Source organism: Populus nigra, chromosome 8 (assembly GCF_951802175.1).
Source record: "Populus nigra chromosome 8, ddPopNigr1.1, whole genome shotgun sequence".
In the NCBI taxonomy this organism is placed as follows: domain Eukaryota; kingdom Viridiplantae; phylum Streptophyta; class Magnoliopsida; order Malpighiales; family Salicaceae; genus Populus; species Populus nigra.
This window is the reverse complement of record NC_084859.1, coordinates 17,122,971-17,142,900: the sequence shown is the minus strand read 5'-3', so window position 1 is coordinate 17,142,900 and position 19,930 is coordinate 17,122,971. Positions and strand designations below refer to the sequence as shown.

General features: G+C 35.3%; 2 protein-coding genes across 4 annotated transcripts; one reads left to right on the top strand and one right to left on the bottom strand.

The window, feature by feature from the left end:
• Window positions 1-1,429: 1,429 nt before the first annotated feature.
• Window positions 1,430-5,882, bottom strand: LOC133701521 (protein TOC75-3, chloroplastic-like). Its single transcript, XM_062125460.1, has 7 exons — window positions 4,608-5,882; window positions 3,731-3,952; window positions 3,521-3,628; window positions 3,221-3,412; window positions 2,873-3,121; window positions 2,182-2,436; window positions 1,430-1,981 (listed from the first exon to the last, which is right to left on the bottom strand). The coding sequence occupies exons 1-7, from the start codon at window positions 5,778-5,780 to the stop codon at window positions 1,742-1,744; spliced, it is 2,439 nt and encodes an 812-aa protein (XP_061981444.1). The 5' UTR covers window positions 5,781-5,882; the 3' UTR covers window positions 1,430-1,741.
• A 1,167-nt stretch (window positions 5,883-7,049) lies between these two features.
• On the top strand, window positions 7,050-14,803 carry LOC133700553 (tryptophan--tRNA ligase, chloroplastic/mitochondrial). 3 transcript variants are annotated; one of them, XM_062124116.1, is made up of 16 exons: window positions 7,050-7,197; window positions 7,304-7,444; window positions 7,538-7,625; window positions 7,714-7,755; window positions 9,581-9,670; window positions 9,777-9,899; window positions 10,500-10,571; window positions 10,836-10,948; window positions 11,052-11,073; window positions 11,175-11,240; window positions 11,831-11,887; window positions 12,344-12,390; window positions 12,536-12,617; window positions 12,837-12,926; window positions 13,821-13,955; window positions 14,428-14,803. In XM_062124116.1, exons 1-15 carry the CDS (start codon window positions 7,127-7,129, stop codon window positions 13,953-13,955), a joined length of 1,239 nt encoding a protein of 412 aa, XP_061980100.1. In that variant the 5' UTR covers window positions 7,050-7,126; the 3' UTR covers window positions 14,428-14,803. The 3 variants fall into 3 exon arrangements, with proteins under 3 accessions (XP_061980100.1, XP_061980099.1, XP_061980101.1); XM_062124115.1 differs by having other exon boundaries at window positions 13,821-14,035; XM_062124117.1 differs by lacking the exon at window positions 7,050-7,197 and having other exon boundaries at window positions 7,245-7,444; window positions 13,821-14,035.
• The last annotated feature ends 5,127 nt before the right edge of the window (window positions 14,804-19,930 follow it).

The window sequence follows — 19,930 nt, the reverse complement described above, 5'->3', positions numbered from 1 at the left end:
TATTTTTTTTATTTAATTTTATTCTTTAATATTATTTTTTTCTATGTAGTTGTTACATTTTCATGACACGACTTTGTAGCCAGACCCACATCCAAGGCTTTCAGGTCTGGTGTTGCAGCCAAACCCAAGGTTCTTGGACTTGGTATTGCAGCTAGACCTACTTAAACTTGGATAATGCAAGTTTAATATTATTATTAATATTAAAAATATTATTATTTGTATTATAAATATCATTATTTTTATTATAATGAATATTTCTAATATAATAATTAATAAATTTGAAAAATATATTATTAGTTATAGGTTTTTTTTAATTAATCTTTTTTTGTTTAATTTAGTTTGTTAATGTGAATTTTTTTCTATTTAATTATCACTCTCTCATGACATGAATCCCAGGTTTGACGGGTTAAACCAATTGATTAAGATTTTTTTCTTTTTCTTGAGTAGTTTTTTTCTTATAATTTAATCTTTTAATATCGATTTGATTAAAAATTAAACTTTATGATTTGTTTTATTTACTCTTTATTAGATTATTGTAATCTCATGAAGAGATTTTATTGTACCCCTCCTCGCAAAACACTATTCATTGTAATAGTGATTTGCTTTGTTGTTTTTTTTTAATTAATTTTTTTTGTTTAATTTCATTTTGTAATATTAAATTTGTTTCTATTTAGTTATCACATCACATTTTTATGACACAACCTTGCAGTTAGACCCACATCAAAAGCCTTTAAGTTTGGTATTGTAGTTAGATCCACTTAAACTTAGATCATACAAGTTTAATATTATTATTAATATTATAAATATTACTCTTGGGTTAGACATTGCAGCCAGATCTAAGACTCTTGAATATAATTTTACAGAAAAACTTAATATTTTTAGATCTTAATTTTTTTTTATATATTTTTTGTGCAAAAAACATTAACCGCGTAGCTCTACACGTAATTAGTTATTTCTAAAATTAATCACGATTTTGTATATGATATATTATGTTTTAAAAAATTGATCCATGCCCGTGCAAACACACATGTCAAAATGGTCACTATATATATATATATATATATATAAGACGCAGGGCTCCCGCACTAGAACATTTATCTCGACATGGAAAGAATAAAACACAAGAAGAAAACTCGGCCGATCGCGGAAGCAACATGAAGAAAATGCTCTGAGAGCTCAAAGCAGGAAAAAAGACAACAAATCGAACAAAAGAGAATCACTTGACCACAAAATCACTTTTGAATTTTGCACATCAATAACTAATATTTTATTTGATATTACAATATAACCATACTTTAAAAAAAATTAAATTCTTTTTAGTTTTAAATTATTTTATATATATATACTTTTAGATTATTTTAATATATCAATGTTAAAAATATTTTTTTTAAAAAAATATATTTTTTTAATATATTTCTAAACACAACCATTTTAAAAAATAATTTTTATTTCACTCTAAACAAAACAGTAACCTGCTTAGAAAAGTCAAATGTCTTTTGAGTCCACAAACCACATAATTGGGGCATCACAGTTTTCTCAACATCTCTCAGCTCCTGCAAAGCCAGACATAGAGCATATGATTCCCAAAAAACTGACTAGATAAGATCCACTCAAATTGAATCATGTATCTACTTCTTCCAAGTATCACACGAGATTTCAGATGATCAAAAACTCTGGCAGTTATTCCAAAAATATGATGGCTGAAATGTGCTAATCCAGCCTATACTGATAATCAAGCTTTTCAGTATCTCTCTCCAAACCGGAAGAACACTGAACCATTGCCAGTGTTATGATCAACAGCATACTCAGCTCGAACTAAACCCAGCTTGACACCAACTCCATAAGATGAACCATGACCCATTCGCCTGTAGACCTCTGTTGGGTTCCCCTTCACATCCTTGGAAGTTCCTAGATCGTTGCCATGCTCTGCAAATGCATAAACATGCGTATTTCTCACAGGTATGCGTATCTCCGCTCCGAGCTGGAAGCAACATTGAAAAGAGGGATCAGATAGCTGACAGCAAGTCCAAATCTATGGATTGCGGGAACAATCATATTTTACCATCTGCGAACAATTAGTTCTTGCAAGGGTTCCATTTTCAGAAGAAACATCAATTAAGAACCAGATAGAACACAGTTCATCTTGATCCTAGGTAAAATGTTGTCTCCAGTAAAACTTACCTCAAGAATGTTTCTGGCTGCTCCCAGCTCACCCATATTGTAACCCCTTACAGAATAAGGTCCCCCGAGAGTAAAAGCATCATAACTTGGAAGGTCTCCAACACAACCACCATAATGGCCATTTAGTACTAGTACAGGTGGTGGTGGTTTCCCAGCACCTTCCTCCACCGCCTTCAACTGGATAAATCGGGTCAATGTCAGCTGGTGACGGTTGAAGAATGGAAACTTGCTGCCGATGCCAAGGCCTTGGTCCACCTGCAATTCATACATAAAATGCGTAGGTTACCCAGGCAGTGAAGAGTTTACATATGAAAATCACAAGAATGAGAGTAGCCGATTGTTCTTGTACAGGAGGAAAAACCTAGTGCTCATTGTCAGCCCCAAATTTGCATGAGCCCCAATGATTAAATCAAACCATACAATATCCACCAAACTCACAAACCAAGCAAGGAGGCGCTTAAAAACAAGAAATAAGGGTCTATGGCAACTCAAACAACCAGGTCTGGTTTGTTCTCAACCAATCCTAGAAAGAAAATGGAATCGTCCTTCAACTAATCAGATCATCAGATCAGCTAATCTCTGGTTAGAAAAAAGTGACCTAACTATGAAATTTAAAAACTGGCTCCACCATTCACAATAGTAACGCTGTGTTTCCCCAAACAACCCATAAATTAACAAAAGATTTTCTGACCTGGAATACGTTCCTATCACCAACTACAGCTCCATTTACAAACTTGGTGTTGTCACGCGTGATGTTGGCCTGTAAGAATGCCATCCGGTCAACGCCAGTGCCACTGAGAGTTGTTGGAGGTCCATCTGCACTAATTCCTCCACTTGGCAATACTCTTTGACCATTTGAAGAGATATGGCTACTTTCATCGCTTGTTGTTATCTCTTCCATCACAATCCCATAGGTGAATTTGCTCTGACGGGTAAAATTCTGTTCCACACATAACATATATCCACTCATTAGGAAATCATTTTATTGAATTTAAAGATGTTTTCGACCACTTAGATTTGGATATGGGAGAACATTCACCTCTGTAATGTTAGCTTTCATGCCAGTCCGGTCAACCCATATCGGAGGGACTTCATCCACTCCTGGCCCACCAGTAAAGACTGGACTCAGTTTCCGGATGTTGAAGCAGCTTGCACGGAGAGTTTGGTTTCGTGAACTATATAAACCATCCAAATATGGATGGACATACTCAAGCTTAAAAGACAGATCCTCCTGAGGAAACTCCATGGACATTTCAGTAATGAAATCTCACATAAATTGGTAACAAACCATTCCTGAAAATTATTGAGAAAAAGGAAATGTATATTCAGGAGAAATTACCTGAGCCGAAAAGAAATTGCTGGTGGTTATAGAACCAAGAATGGACCGATTCAACCCTTTGATATTCCGATGTTCAAAGGAAACAGTTCCACCAGGCTGGAATGAAGCCTGAAGAGGAGGGATATGGCATTAAACAGGAATTTTGGCATTTAAGCTTTATAACCCTAATAACTACAAGCAAGTTCATATTGCATAACTGGATATACATACTAATGTGGGACGTCCTCCACGTCCAGGAACAATGCTCCACTCTGTACTGACTTCAGCCGATTTAGGCTCCAATTCTTTAAGCTTGATCTCAACAATGATTCCTCCCTCATTCTTCTCATCTGGCCTTGGATTGACTTCAATGTTTGAAAACAAGGCTAGGGAGTTGATGTTCCTCAGAGCTTGTTTCCCAGCTTCAATGTTAAAAACTTGACCTTGTCGAAGCTGTTGTTACCAATTAAAAAACACAAAATAAATCAACCTACAAAATGAGCAATTAGCAAAAGTTCATTATATTAAAAAGTCAGCAGTATAAAAAAGGAGGCAGTGTCAATGGAGGGGCAGCATCATGATAGACCATCCTTTATCTATTTCACCAAACACTGTCATTAAGTATTTGTAACATGACTGGTAATGCAGTAAAGCACAAAGAGCATGGATTCTAGAGTTTCTATGTGTGAGGATCACAATAGATTGTTGAAGAGTTATTCATCAAATGGAAATAGAATTTAAGAATCTGTATTTTCATGTCTTTTGTACATAATATGGAGAAAATTTTTAGAGGAGAGCAGATTGATGAAGATTTATGCATTAAAGATGCATGCTTATTATTTCAATCCTACAGAAAGCAGCAGCAATCTTGTCTGTTCACAATTTACTAGTATTCGGAGACCTGATTTGATGTAATCATATACCAATACTCTGTACTCAGGTATCTACAGTTACTGCTGAACAAAGAAAAACAATAACTAATCTAGAACTACAGCTTAGATTGTGCCCTAAACTCAATGAAGCATCCACATTCATAGACAATCAATCGGCACCTAGCTAACATACAGAGGCAACACAAAAAACAAATTCAAAGCCGATTTCCATTCACCTGTTTGGGCAACTCTCTCTTGACAACAGGAAGTTGTGTGTGCCCTTCAACAACGTTCCCCAACTTATCCAGATACTGAATAACCAATTGAGTAACATCCCCTTCCACAACCTCACAAACCACCTCCTTAGTATTCAAATTCCCAAAATTCACAACTTGAGCACAAGCATACCCCTCGTCATGATACCATTTCTGCACTCTATCCCTAATCTTCTGCAACAACCGTGCACTAACCTTCCCCTGCTCCCTCAACATCTGCAAAACCTCCCTATGTACCTGCGTAGGCAACAAACACGGCCTTGCCCTCTCAATCCTCCTCCTATAATCCTTCTCCTGACTCCTATAATACTCCAACTTCTCCTTATCAGTCATATCTGAATCCATTTCGATCGGTTTCGATTGCTGCATTAATCCAACATTAATGCACCTAAACTTATCAGCTGATTGCCATGTGCTTTCAGTGAAGGAAATTGTGATCCCTATAGTTCCATCAGGATTTGTCTTTCCTTCCATATCCACTTTCTCGAACATTCCGCAAGTAGCTAGACTTTCAAGTTCCTTTTGTAACTGAGCTTTCGTGTAAACTCCGCCCGGACGGAGCGAAACCATCTCGAAAAACGAGTCTTCCGTGCCTACAGTAGTCCATCTTCGCCGGTCGAAGAACAGAATTTCCGATAGTTTGTATTTTTTGAAACCGCTAAGCTTGTTTAATTGAACAACAATGTTGGCTGGCAATCCGTGTGAGTCCCAGTCTTCCGATTGTGACTCATCGGCATTCGCCGGCGCTACAAAAAACAGCTTCTTCCAGAACTCTCCTCCTGCTCCTCCGTCCCCGCCACCACCTCCTCCTCCTCCTCCTCCTCCTCCTCCACAATTGCCTCCACCGCCGCTGTCGATGATGGGGGTTAGGCGGAAAAAGATACTGGCGGCAGCGGCGGTGCCGGAGAAGGTGAGGGCTTTAAGGAGGGAATTCTGGATTTTTGGTTGTTTGGAGTTGGAGTTGGAGTTGGAGTTGGAGTGGGGTTTAGGGTTTAGTGGTGAAGGGGAAGAAGTAGGGGAAAAGAGATCGCATTTGATGGAGGAAGCGCGTGGGTTGAAGCCGGCGCTTTGCTTTTTGCGGGAGGAGAGGATGGCTGTGTTGGGAAGGAGGTTGCTGGATGCGGTGAAGGACATGGTTTTTGGAGAGGGAGAGGGGGGGAGAAGGAATGACTGCTATCAAGTAGATAGATATAGATAGCTCAACTCCTCAAGTAAAGTGTTCACTTGTTTTTTTTTTAAAAAAAAAAATTAAGTTCATAGGGTTGGTTATGGAGGAGAAATGAAAGGGAAGAAAAAGGAAATATCAATCTAGCCCTTATAAATTGCATATGGAAACTAATTTGATTTCATAGTCTAAGCTTCAATCGATTATAATCTTTAATTTAATAAACACTCAAATAATTATATAATTGAATGTTTTATCCAAATATCTGCTCTAATAAAATCTCATGAATGTTTTTATAATTTTTTTTATTAATGTGAGTGTCCGAGTTGATTTTTATGTTCTTCCATTAATTTCACAAGTCTTAAAATTAATAATCATGTAAATTTTTAATAATTATTATATTAGTAATCATGTTATCCAACCTTAAATGTCCTTAGAATCTTGAGTATATGTATTGTTGCTGAATAATCTAAAATTGTTTATTTTGTCACATGACATAGGTTTTAATGCATATGTTTTGCTAGATTATCCATCAGTTTATATATTTTTTGTTGTTGTTGTTCATGATTATAGTTTTATATTTTTGGCTTGAATAAAAAAAATAAAAAGATCTGAATTATTAAAATCTAAGTATTATAAATGCAGGAGTTTGGATTATGCAAATGAAATGTATGGTAAAAAGTCTAAAAGGGATGAAACACCATTTACCAAGTTTTAGTTATTATTTTTTATTTTTTTTAGCAAAGTTGTAATATTATCTTGATGATAAATTGTACTATTAATATTAGAATGACTCTTTAATTATTAAATAAAAAATAATAGCAATTATGTAAATAATTAAATATTTGTTTCTCATTTTTGGTAAGGATTATTAAGTATTATTGGTTATATAAATTTCAGGATATAATATATAATTTGTTAAAGTATAATGAGTGAAGGAGATCAAACCTTAATTATATATATATATATATATATATATATATATAAATTTTAATATATTTTTTTTCAAAAAATATTTTTTAAAAACACCCTATCCTATAATACTATATACACTAAGAGTTTATTAGTCAATCCGGTTTTTGATTTGTTAGTGAAAAAAAAAGGAAACACGTGGCCTTTCGCTATTTCGGAAACGTTGGGGTAAATTGAACAAGAAAATGAATTACAGGGGGCGAGATTTTTCGAAACAAAACAAAGAGGGCAAAATAGGGTTTTTGTAATTTTGAAAAGAGGTCTTTTATCGTTCTTATTATCAAGTGAGAGGAGGAAGTGGAGTTGAGCCGCTTGCTCGCAAAGGCAGAGGAGGAAATCGAAAATGGGACGCGCTATTCTGTCACACTTTCTCATCCTTTCAAACCCCGCTCCTCTACTCTCCTCTTCTTCAATGTACTCTCTCTCTCTCTACGCTCTATATTTCATGCAGTTACTTTGTTGCGTATTTAAATAGTATGTCGCCTCTCTACTCGCACATTCACTCCCTCTCCGATTTCAGTTCGAAATTGAATGGTTTTGCAAGTAAAAGTGTGCGAATTCGACAAAATTCAAAATACAGCAACGGTTTCCGCTGCTACTGCGATGTCTCGCACTCTCAACAAATTTCTCCTGAGAACTCTCCAACCTCTGTGACTGTAAAGTAATAAATGACTCGAATTATCGCCTTTTTGTTTTGCTAGCTCGGAGCTATAAGCCTTTTTTTTATTTAATTACTTGATTTATTTTTTGACAGGAAGAGGATAGTGTCTGGAGTGCAACCAACAGGATCTGTTCACCTAGGGAATTATCTTGGTGCCATTAAGAACTGGATTGCTCTTCAGGTTCTTTTTTGGCTACTATTTCTTTTCCTTTTTTTTTATAAAAAAAACTGACTCAGTTTCTTGACATGATTTGCTATAACTGTTGCAGAATACATACGAGACTCTCTTCTTCATAGTAGACCTCCATGCGGTATGTAGTTTCCAAACTTCATATTCAGAGTAATTTTTGATTTCATAGATTCTATGTAGTGCAACTGAGCTGAAGGAAGAATTTTTATGCTCTTTTGGTTGATGTTTAAAAATTAGGAAAATTTGTTTAGATTTCTACATTGCTTTAGTCCTATTTGTTTAGCATTCTTTTTAATAAGTTTTTGAATTTCCATTGATTAGCCTTGCAGTTTTTATAATGTTAGGACTTATGAACTTATTGGCTATGTGGGAAACTTGTCGATGCTTTATTTTTTTGAATATTAAGATACTTATAGTAGGGGATAGCCTGCCTGCTTTCGCTGCCCAAATCAAATCATAAATAGAAAAATGTGAGACTTAAGGTGCCTTTTGGTGTGAAGGGGTTAGAGAGTTCAATCTGGAGAGAAAGCTGGTGAAGAGAGGGATCGTTTGATTTAACCAATTAGAGAGTGAGAGAATAGTTATCCCAAGCCAATCTTGGGAAATGGTTCTTATCAAAATTTACACTCTCATGTAGGGTTAGTGCTAGGACATTTATGTTTTTGGCATATTTGATAGAATGATTTGCCTCACTCTGAATTTGGGAGCTATTTATTTCTATATATTTTCAAGTTGAAACTGTTGTGTTTGCTCAACTTTAAAGAATCACCTTTCTTGATAAACATGTAGAGCACAGGGGGCGCATATATACATTTAAACAATACTTTTGCCTGTCATGTCTTTGGATGGTGTTTCTGTGGTGGGGGGTTGGGGGAGAGAGATTCTTTCAAAGAAACAGTAATGCTGCAGAAGTAATTCTAGGGAAGTTATGTTCTTTGTTTGAATGTATGACGGTGGAAAAAGGGTTTGCCATCCCCTCTTTTTGGCAAGAGAGTAAAATGAGACATGTAATTGGTTAAGTATTACTATATCCTTCAGGGTGGAGTTAATCGTAAGGATACCATGAAGAGAACAAGCTTATACATCAAACTCTCTTACCTACTCAACACCCAAATTTGTGATGCTGAGATCTTTTATTTTGGAAGGAGGATAAGGTTAAATTCCCTCCAAAACTCTCATATCTCTATCCTGTCCTTGAAAAAGATAACGTTTCCTAATGAGTTTTAAAGGTTCATCCTCTTCTCTTTTCTTGATAACTCTCCCATTATAACAGTGTTAATTTGATCAAACCAAATATTCCCTTTTCTTTTTCCTAATTATGATTTTGGGGAAAAAAGTAGAAAGTGCTGTCAGTGCCCCTAGATGGAACATCTGGATGTTCCCTTTTTCTCTTTTTGTTGAGGAGCAGGTTGGGTTAATTGATTGATGTTACTGTGTTCTCATGCTCCCCTGGAATTAAGGTTAGAATTTCATAGATGATGGACCTTTACCATGAATCTGTTTATATGAGAACTCTTTCCATAGATCTGTCGTTATGCTGAATCTTAACTAATTTAAAACAATATTAGTGCTACACAAAATTGGGTGCCCAACTAACCTGTTGTAAGCAAAAACTTGAGCGACATGCTTATTATTAAAAGCACCCCAATGAGGAACCTGATGCATCCTTGACTTTTTCTGAGAAACTGTGTGAAAAGTAGGAGTCTAATGCATCTTGTTCATTGGCACTTCTCGAAAATAATGAGCATGTTCTTTTACTTGAGAGGGGTGGAGATGTGAATTCTAACCTGATTTTCTTGTTTATGCCTTGATTCATGCTTGGTGGGGTTCGGTTTCTTGGGGACTACATATCCTTGATCTTTTAAATTTCACATCATTTTTTCTTGTTCTTATACAACATAATTGGACAATTCTTAACTGTCACAGATTTTCTGTTGAACTTCCAGATTACACTACCATATGATACAAAAGAATTATCTAAGGCAACAAGGGATACAGCAGCAATTTATTTGGCTTGTGGTATAGACGCTTCAAAGGTCTTGCAGCTATTGATCCTTGATAATGCTGCTTACTCAGTAGTTTGAGTAGATATTTGGCATTAATGTTTATTAAATTAGTCTGATTACCCTGATATACCTGCAGGCTTCTGTATTTGTACAGTCTCATGTTCATGCACATGTAGAGCTTATGTGGCTTCTAAGTTCTGCCACGCCAATTGGTTGGCTTAACAGAATGATCCAGTTTAAAGAGAAATCCCGTAAGGCGGTGGGTGTGTAGCTCAATATTAACACTTGATATCCTGTTGCTTGAGCAGCTATTCCCATTCATATCAAGTTCTATTGAATATTTTCTTTGGTTATACCATGTGTATCTTATCATTGACATTGGTATTTCCATGCATAAGATAACAGGTTGATGTGCATGGAGTTCTGTGACTTCTGTCCAACCTGTAAACATATATTAAAACTGACAGAGGAATTGAATATGTAAACTGTTTTCTTCTAGCGCAAAAAGAAGAAGAAAAAAGGTTCATCTAGCATAAAGAGCAGTGTTCTGGCAATATCCAAGGATCCTTTCTTTTGAAAAACACGAAAAATCTAGTTTTTGTTTTAGTGGAGGAAGCCAAAGGGCAAAATGTTTTTTTTTTTTTGCACATATCTTCTCAAAGCATGTCTAGTTGCATTCTGTATTACCATAGAACAACAATTATCATTACTAACCATCACTAGTGTCAACGCTTCACATTTAGTGTCAGGAGATGTAAGGTCTTCATAGCAGACTCTACATTTTCTCTTACTTTATGCTATTGTTATAACCCTTTCTGCTGTTTAAACTAACTTTATATCATGGTTTTTTCCTCTGCAGGGGGATGAAAATGTCGGGGTTGCTCTTTTGACTTATCCAGTTCTTATGGCTTCTGATATTCTCTTGTATCAGGTGGTTTCCAACATGAGCACATATTTTGTGAAACTTTTATCTTTTAGAAGTTTTATAACAATATCTGGATCCTTTTGTAATTTAGTGTCACAGATAATGAGAAAGTAGGCGGTTGAGGAATTTTCTGATGCGCAATGAGTGTGATATGTTTGATCAGGATTAGTTATTGATTATCTCATTCTCTAGTCTTTACCTTTCTGTTGGTGTAAAAATGGTAATCAACCTGAATGCAAAATCCTTATAAATTGCAGCATGCTTCTGCAGTCTGATTTTGTCCCAGTTGGTGAGGATCAGAAGCAACATCTGGAGTTGACCCGTGAACTGGCTGAGCGTGTTAATTATTTATATGGAGGAAGGAAGTGGAAAAAATTGGGAGGGTAAAAATTACATCTCTACTTAGAGCTACAATATATATCTATGTTTTTGAAAAGACTAGACTATATGTCATCATTTCTTGACTACTTTTTTATTCTGCCACAGGCGAGGAGGTGCTATCTTTAAGGTTGATGCTTGGTTCTGTTTCTTGATTTCTGGTTATCTTACATTTCATGATGAAATAACAAATGATGAGACAATTTTTCTGTGATAATTTTTCCCATGTAGGTCCCTGAACCACTTATACCACCAGCTGGAGCCCGTGTTATGTCACTAACTGATGGTCTTTCCAAGGTGCTCTACTTATTTTAATTTATGGTTTGGTAGTTTTAAGTTGGCAGGCTCGAGAAATTTATCTTTGCATCAATCAAGGCATTGAATACAGACTTGATTTGTGAGCAAAACCCAATTGATTTTCTTAGGGGATGGACTTTCTTCTGTTCCTATTCTGTTTTCCATTTCCTTTTATACTGTCATCATCTGAAGCAATAAATCCATGCAAGGCCTGCATTTACAAAACCCACAGCTTGAAGAGGAAGGGGTGCGAATGCACTTTACCACTACCCAAATTCACAATTGGTTGTTTACCAATTAATGGCATTTCATTGTTTGGAAGAAGTGTCTTAACAATTTATTGATAATTATTTTATGTTGGTGCACTGATTTTCTTGTACACAAATTCAAAGTTGTCCTTTGGTTTCTGCCATTGCAGAAAAAATATGATTTGGCATTTAAGTTTCTAATAATGGGCAGCAGTTTATGCTCTGACCATATAGGCAGAAAGGCAGCAAGTTAACCAAACAAATAACTCGTAAACTTCTTTTCTCTTGTCCATAGAAGAGATTGCACACTTACTAACATTTTCTTGTGGTTTAATCTTATAGATGTCGAAGTCTGCACCTTCTGACCAGTCTCGAATCAATCTTCTTGATCCAAAAGATGTGAGTTGAGTCAGTGATTTCCTTTACATGTATTTTGCTCTGAACAGTGTGACATTAAATATAAGAAATGATTGCTACTATAAACACTATAAGGTATGATTATAATTTCATCAAGAGCTCAAGTGATGGTTGATATTTTTCTGTGGTGTGGAAATGAAGAATTTTAGCATCTTGGTCTTGCCAAATTCAATAACTAATTAGCAGGACTCATCTTTCCATAAACTTTGTGTTATCATTAAATCTTGAAAGTGTGGGAGAAATTTTAAAACCTCGATGATTTTGCTCCTGTCAAAATGTTGGCTTTTAAAATTGGCTTTCCATAAACTGTGTTATCATTAAATCTCGAGGTATGATGAACGATATTTTGATTATGGTTCTGTGAATTTCATGCTTATAAATTTTGAAACTCTTATTGGAAAAAGTGATAGTCACTCAACAGCTCCTTTTGTCTTGTAGGTAATAGCAAACAAGATCAAGCGTTGCAAAACTGATTCATTTCCAGCGTTAGTTCTTTATCCATCTAGAAAATTGTGATAGCTTTTTCCCCTCTTTTCTATATCTTTTGATCCAAGAACATTTTCTGGAGCATTGTATCTTAAGGTCCCTCTCATCTTGTGCCTTTTGCTTTTCCACTTGCAATTCATGCAGCCTGGAATTTGACAATCCTGAAAGGCCTGAATGCAACAATCTTCTTTCGGTATATCAGCTTGTTTCAGGCAAGACGAAAGAGGTATTGAAATTCACATCTTATTTACTTTGGTCAATTCCTTGCTTTATGCCTGTTCATGATTCTCTGACCTTGTGTTTCATGTTCAATCTTTTCTTTAATCTTGGGATTGAAGAATGTTGGCAACTGTGTTTTGAGGAAATGATTGATCTTGTAATTCTGGGCAGTTGTGAGGTCTTATGATATTCCACTCTGACCATGTCTGCTGAACACTGATTGTAGGATGTAGCAAAGGAATGTCAGGGTTTGAATTGGGGCTCATTCAAACCTCTCCTAACAGATGCCTTGATTGAACATCTACATCCCATCCAGGTTTCTACCTCTATACATGCCTTTCTCTTTCACTAGGGTCAGGGACAAATGCTATACTTTGTTACACAAGTTGTCTTAGATACTGAAGTGATTATTGTTGTGTAACTGAACATGCCAGCTCCAGTGCAACATGATTGTAGCATATGGCTTTTGACCGGAGTTCATGAAAATCAGTTGCTTTCCCATTTGCACTTAGTTTGATCTCAGCTCATGTACTTTAGAGAACAGAAAGTATGGAGGGGTCATTTCTATGCCTTTCTATATTTTATTACAGATATTGTTAGTAATCTACATGTACTGTCCTTCCCTATCCCTGCCCCCCTCCTCAGGAGTACTGCTGCACATCTATTTAGTAATACAATTGATCGCTGCTGCACTTGTATGTGCAGTATCATTGATCATGCCCAACTTGGTTTTGTATGTTGTCCTACTCTGAACCTGGGAATTTTCACCAACTAACAAGTACCTAGAGAAATTTTGGAAAACTGCAGTCTGATTTTATGTTGCCTAGTGCCATGTAACTTGCTGGTTGATGAACTTGCATTGAAGACTGCTGGAAATAGATAGTTTGATGCCCAACCCGCTAATTGATTGTAAATCCCTGAAAATGGGTGCCAATTAGTTTATGCTGCCTCTATCAGTTATTGACCTTACTGTTGCATGTTCTGACACAGTTTGCGTTTTTTGATCACTGACAATTCATATGCAGTTTTTACAAGTAAAATAATCTATTCATATGTGGCTGTTTTTTCCGCCTAATGATGGCATGTTTTATATAATGTGCCAAAGAGCATCTATTCATTGTTGTGCTGAGAACCAACTTGGCCTCCACTTTTCTGTCATAATCATTTATTTTGGTGTCCCCATCATCAATGAAGTTCTCAACCTTTTCAGGTTCGGTATGAGGAAATACATTCTGATTCGGCATATCTGGATAGTGTTTTGGAGGAAGGTGCCAGAAAAGCTTCAGAGATTGCAGATGCCACTCTCAAAAATGTATACCAAGCAATGGGATTCCTGCGGAGATAGGCAAGCCTTTTTCAGAAATCTTAAAAAATCAACTTCCTTTGCCCAGCTTTACATGGAACATAACCATGAGCATAAACTTGGTGAGGAGATAATTATTGATTTAGCTATTCTTCCTAATAAAGAAAATTTTGGTTGGATAAGTGCTTTGAATATCCTTTAGACTATTTACAGAATTTAAAAACTGTTTCAATTTAATCTTGCTTTTGGGCTACTGACGTGGGAAAAGTCCACATGTTGTGCTGTATCTATCAAGAAAATTACATTTAATTTTTTACAGTGTCCCAAACCGACTGAAAAATTAATTGTTCTGGGAGTAGATTGACAAATGTTTTCCGAGAAATTGTCTCTCCAGAATCGCGGTCAGGCCAAATTGTGTAGAAAAACTTTTGATAGTCTGTGAAAACATAAACTTATCTCAACTAACAACTGCTAGATGAATCTAATTATGGTAATTCATTTATATATCTCGCAGGTGCCTAGGAGGAATGATCGTGTAGATTTTTGTACTCGGATTGATTAAGGACTCATTCATTCATTGTCTTTCTTCTCAAATTCCAGCAGACGCCATTGTCATTGGATCTTTAACTACTTCAATGAACAGCGAATTGATGACAACAGCGGGCTAAAGGGTAGATTAACTCAATAAGACGTGAGCTAAAAGGGTATAGATGAAATGACGGCAGACGAAGACAAGAGTCATGGGTTCTGAAAACTTCAAATTCTTTTTCTTGAGTGACACTCGAATTTGAAACCTTTTTCTCGATGGAGGAGGGTAGGGGTGTTTATTCATTAATTTTTTTTTTTGATAACTCGGGATGTTTGGGTTAATTTACATACATTATGATTAATTCTCGGATCCATTAAATACCCTGCAAGTTCAATGAACAGGTAAGGTATTGCAAGGGTGATAAATATGCACGGAAAGGATTGAATCCAGATGTAAAGGAAAAGAATAAGTTCCTGCCCCTCCTGCTAGGCCATGACCTGCGGCAGGAGTGTTTATTAAATCATAGGCTTGTTGACTTGGATGTTACCGATTAGCATATCTTGAATCAGGTACAAATATCTACAAGTGTTCACATGTTTTGGCGATTGTTTCTCCTAGTTGAATAACTTGGCGAGGTAAAAAAAAACCGCTAGCATGCTGTACATGCATGAGATAAAAAAGAAAAAAGAAAAAAAAAACGATCAGTGGAACGAAGGGACGTGTGTCTCGGCAGTCATCCTTTATTATCTAGAGCTAGAGCTGTTTGGGATGTATTTCAAATGGTATTTTTTAAAAAGTTAATTATTTTGTTTAAAATTAAAATTTTAATTATTTTTAGACGTTGATGTTAAAAATGTTTTATTTGTCTCGGCAATCAGCTATATCCTAAACACGTTGTGGGCCTCGTTGGTGTTTTGAGCACAGCTGCTCAAAACGCCCCAAAGGCCCAGACGCTTCCGCAGCTATCAGGATTTGAGAGTGGGATTTACATGATGCCATGCTGGAGGAGAGAGATATGTTTACAGAAAGTTTGGAAAGGTTTTTGATAATTTCTTATTATCAGAATGTTTAGAACACCTCCGTTATTTATATAGGATATAAGTCTTTTTTTTTTTAAATAAAGGTAAAATCGCAACACTAATAAAAATAATCCTAATCTAAAATAAATAGTTTTAATTAAAACTCAAAATTCATGTCAGAACTCTACTCCAACTTGAAAAATCCTTGGTTCTCATCATTATATCAAAACACTATCACTTAAGCTTAAATAGAATGAAAAGTTGGATTTATTTTTAGTTTAGGGTGGAGTTTCATTTTTTACTCAAGTTTCAGGAGGGCTTTTACATTTTAAACCTTAGAGTTTCTGTAGTGTTTTATTTGTGCTCTCTCTCTCTCTCTCTCTCTCTTTTTTGGTATACGCATGTGTATTTATTATTTTAAGAACAATACACACACACACACACTAGGAAAGATCTTGTCGGATGGATCCACGAGTCAACAGTGGTTAATTATTTTTTATTAAAACAATTTTTTTTATTAAAAAATTTATTGTTGTTAATCAGACTAGGTTGAACTAAATCAATGTTGTTTTTAATCCAAAATGAAACTCCATTCAATATTGATTTTACCTCTGCTGCGCTGCATGTAACTTTCGAACTTTTGCTTATTGAACTTTTCCATTCACTATAGATTGCTTTCTTAACGAGATGGATTTGTGCGCAGTTTTAGTTGATGAATAAAGCAAGAGATTATTTTGGGGTATCGGATCTTGAGAAACATTCTCAAGCTGGTGGCATATTCCGTGTTGTTGCTGGTGATGCCCTATGTTCCTTGAAAGATATGCTGGTGAGGAGGATAGTGACCTGTCTATTTTTCTTTACATCACGCATGCAGGATTTGCTCCTTTTCTGATTTTTTCTGTATAGATGTTAGGCCACAAGTATAAATACAATTCATTTCAAGCAAGCTTCCTTGTGGTAATCAGGGGGGTATGGTTGAATCGTAGACTTAACCAAATGTTGATGGCTAGCTTGCATCCTCCTTTCCAGGGCATGAAATTTGTTTCTTGCTTTAAATAAGAATCGAAGATCAATGAATTTCTCTCTAATTGCATGTTTAACTTCTTAAGGACAAGTATCACGGGAGTCTTTTGTAATCACTCCAGAAAAGGAATCATGCCCGAGAATTTGAACTTCAGTTGAGAACCATTGAGGGGACTGCATGGGAAATAAAAGGGCAGTGGCCAGAACTTTTTGCAAAAGTGAATTACGTTTTGTTTATGCATATTGTCATCTGGGAATAGGAAGCTTAAATTATTTAGGGCTCGTTTGGTAACATGGCTGCGGCTGTGTTTTTAAAAAATTTAAAATTTTTTTTCGTTAAAATTTAATATAATTTGTATGTTTTGGATTGTTTTGATATACTGATGTCAAAAATAATTTTTAAAAAATAAAAAAACATCATTAACATGTATTTTGACATGAAAAGTTATTAAAAAAATACCTGCAACCACACTACCAAACACGCTTTAGTGTTTCCATATTGGCAGAGGATGCTAACCTCAGCTTTAAAGTGTTTCTGACATTATCATATGAAAGATCTTTCGAAAGTATAATCGAGGGTTCATGGACTGTTTGGTTACAAATAATGGTGTTTACATTATCTTATACTGAGCATGTGAAATAATTGGGCCAACGCCCTATGCATTAATATAAATGATTTCAAAATAATTATAAACCCGACTACCTTGTGAAGAAAATCTGAAGGACTTGTTTTTATCAAGTTTACACGAAACACATTTAAAAAACAAAAATTTTTATTACCCAAATAACCATGTTTCATAAGATAAGTTAAAACAATAACAGGATTCAAATGTCTCGATTATTATTAACAACATTCTAACTAAAAGAAAAATACCTAGAAATGAAAATCTGAATAAGAAAAAGATGTCCCCCTTTAAGTCCATTTGCTATTACTTTCATCAACGCTTGATACTGCACATGACAACTATCATAATTAAAGTGAATTTTACAATTATTATTTATCAACTGGCCAATAAAAATTAAATTGACAGATAATTGTAGAGACATAAAAACATTATTAAAAGAAGACTCTAAAGTTTCAATCTGAATAGCATTATATAAATATAATACTCACCCCCGTACTCATAAATATTATATAAAACATTTGTATTGCCAACCATATGATTACACGTTGTAGAGTCAACCAACCAGGAAATTAGTAGATTCATCTTACCTTATATGCCAAAGGTAGAGAAGGCAGAAACAATTATCTGTTGGACCATTTCAAGTGTGAAAGTAGATGAAGAATTGCTTACAGACTGCTGATTCAAAGAAGGAACCAAAGAAGCAGCTGTGAAATTAGACTGAAAAACATTATAAAAGACTAGAGTGAGTCGATTTTGAGGTTTCACTCGACAATCTTTAATAACATGCTCCTTCTTTTTGCAATAATTGTGAATTTCTTGTTGTAGTGTTTTGTAATATGTCCAAACTCCTTGCAATTGTAGCACTGAGTTTGTGACCTGAATCCTCCTTTGCTTTGAGCAGGATATGCCCACATTAACCATCTCAAGTGTCATCATTTCTGAATTGAAGTTGTGTTAATTAGGTGTTGTTCTTCATGTTATAATTCTCTAAAAAAAACTTAAAGATGAAGCCTGATTTTAGTTGATTAAATTGGCGTGTGTAGTCTCAAATTTTAGTCTTGGTTTCATTAGAAATTGATTGTTTTAGCTTTTAAGATGAACAACTTTTAGTGCCATTAAAGCCTCTTTAGAAACAATAGAATGGACTATCTTAGAATATTCACTCCATAAATTAATAAATCTAGAATAGAATTGCTTAATAAAAAAATTATCTTGGCAATAATTGTCAATTTTTAACTCCAATTAAAACTTTCGAGCAATATAATTTTGAGATTAAATGCTTCAAAGATAACTCCATACTTTCAAAGCAATAGTGGGTGATCAAACATAATAATCAATAGATAAAATGGGCCTCTTTAATTTTCTCGGAATCAATTTTCTTGGAATCAATGAGAGTTTTATATGACCAATCTAAGTGACCCCACAATTCTTATTATTCACAAACATCTTGAGTTGAAACTCACAAATAGAGTAATTTTTTTCATTAAAACAAATAATATAATTTTCTTCTTTTATGATAAATCAAAAGAAAAGAACTGAATCAATGAAAAAATATAGACCTTAATGTCAAAAGAATCTCTCTACATGGAGAAACTGCCTGTAATCTCAAACCAAGAAAACATCCCAAGAGAGAAACCCAAAAAAAATATCTCACAACTCAAGCAAGAAAAATACTAACCCAAATAATTAAATATAAAATTTAGAATTTTTGCTCTGATAATGGTACCAATGCCTCTCAATGGAGAATCTCCTCTCTTTTTTTAATAGTAAAGTATCAATATATTTATATTCTACAATCACTTTAAGATCATAATTATTATTGCCTATCAATCAATCTCCCTGCACCAAGCTCCCTCTCTCTGAATCAAGCAACTGCATTTCAATCAATCAAGATATTACACCTAACATATTCTTCAGATTCTCATATTGATTTGTCTCTACATTTTCAGCTTTGGATTTTTTTTCTCCCTGCCCCATCGTACGTAAGGCCTGTCGTGGCCTGTTAGTTTTCATTTGTTGATTGCAATAGCATGTGAAGCTCAATTAACTGAGATGTTCTCGTATGTGTTTATTCATGATTCCCAAAAGAACATGTCATTGGTGTCCAGTTTGGCTTCAGCCTGGTTATTCTCATATGTACAAAGTTTCAGGATATTTCCCGCTGATTTACACGACCGAAACAAAAGAGAGCAGGGACTGCTATTCAGCTCCTCCTTCCATTGTCCATGTATCCTGGTCCACGTGCTTCTCTCAAACTAAAATTCTATGGCTTAATCCGTGGTCTATTTTCGGGTTAGTTTGGAAGGAATGGGGGATATGCAGTCTGGAACATGACCTCCTTTTGAATTCTCTGGAGCCTATCCTGCCTTCACAAGGCTAAAACAGCATCCTGAGATCTCTCATATAGCGGCAAGTGGCAAGCTATTGCATTTCCAGGAGGCTGTTTCAACTTATTACAGTTATTTAACCCAGGATACTCCTATCTATTTTTTCATGCTTCCAGTTTAACGAGGATTTGTTCTATACAGGTGTTTCCCTTCCCGCAAAAGGACAGAAAAGAAAAAACCAAAACCATCCGTTTGACAATCGACAAGCATTGGTTTCTTTCTGGAGACCGGAAACGTCAATTCTGCTCTCCTGACAATCATCGTTAAGCTGTTATTAGAAGGCAGATTCGGTCCTATAGAAATTGCCATCTGAGAGTGAATCTACTTGCATGTTCGTTGATTTATTCATAGGCTTCATCAATATAAGTTTAGGGGAGGCCTGAATTATAGAGAAAGCAAAGAAGCAGGAATGCTCCTACGAAGTTAATGTGTG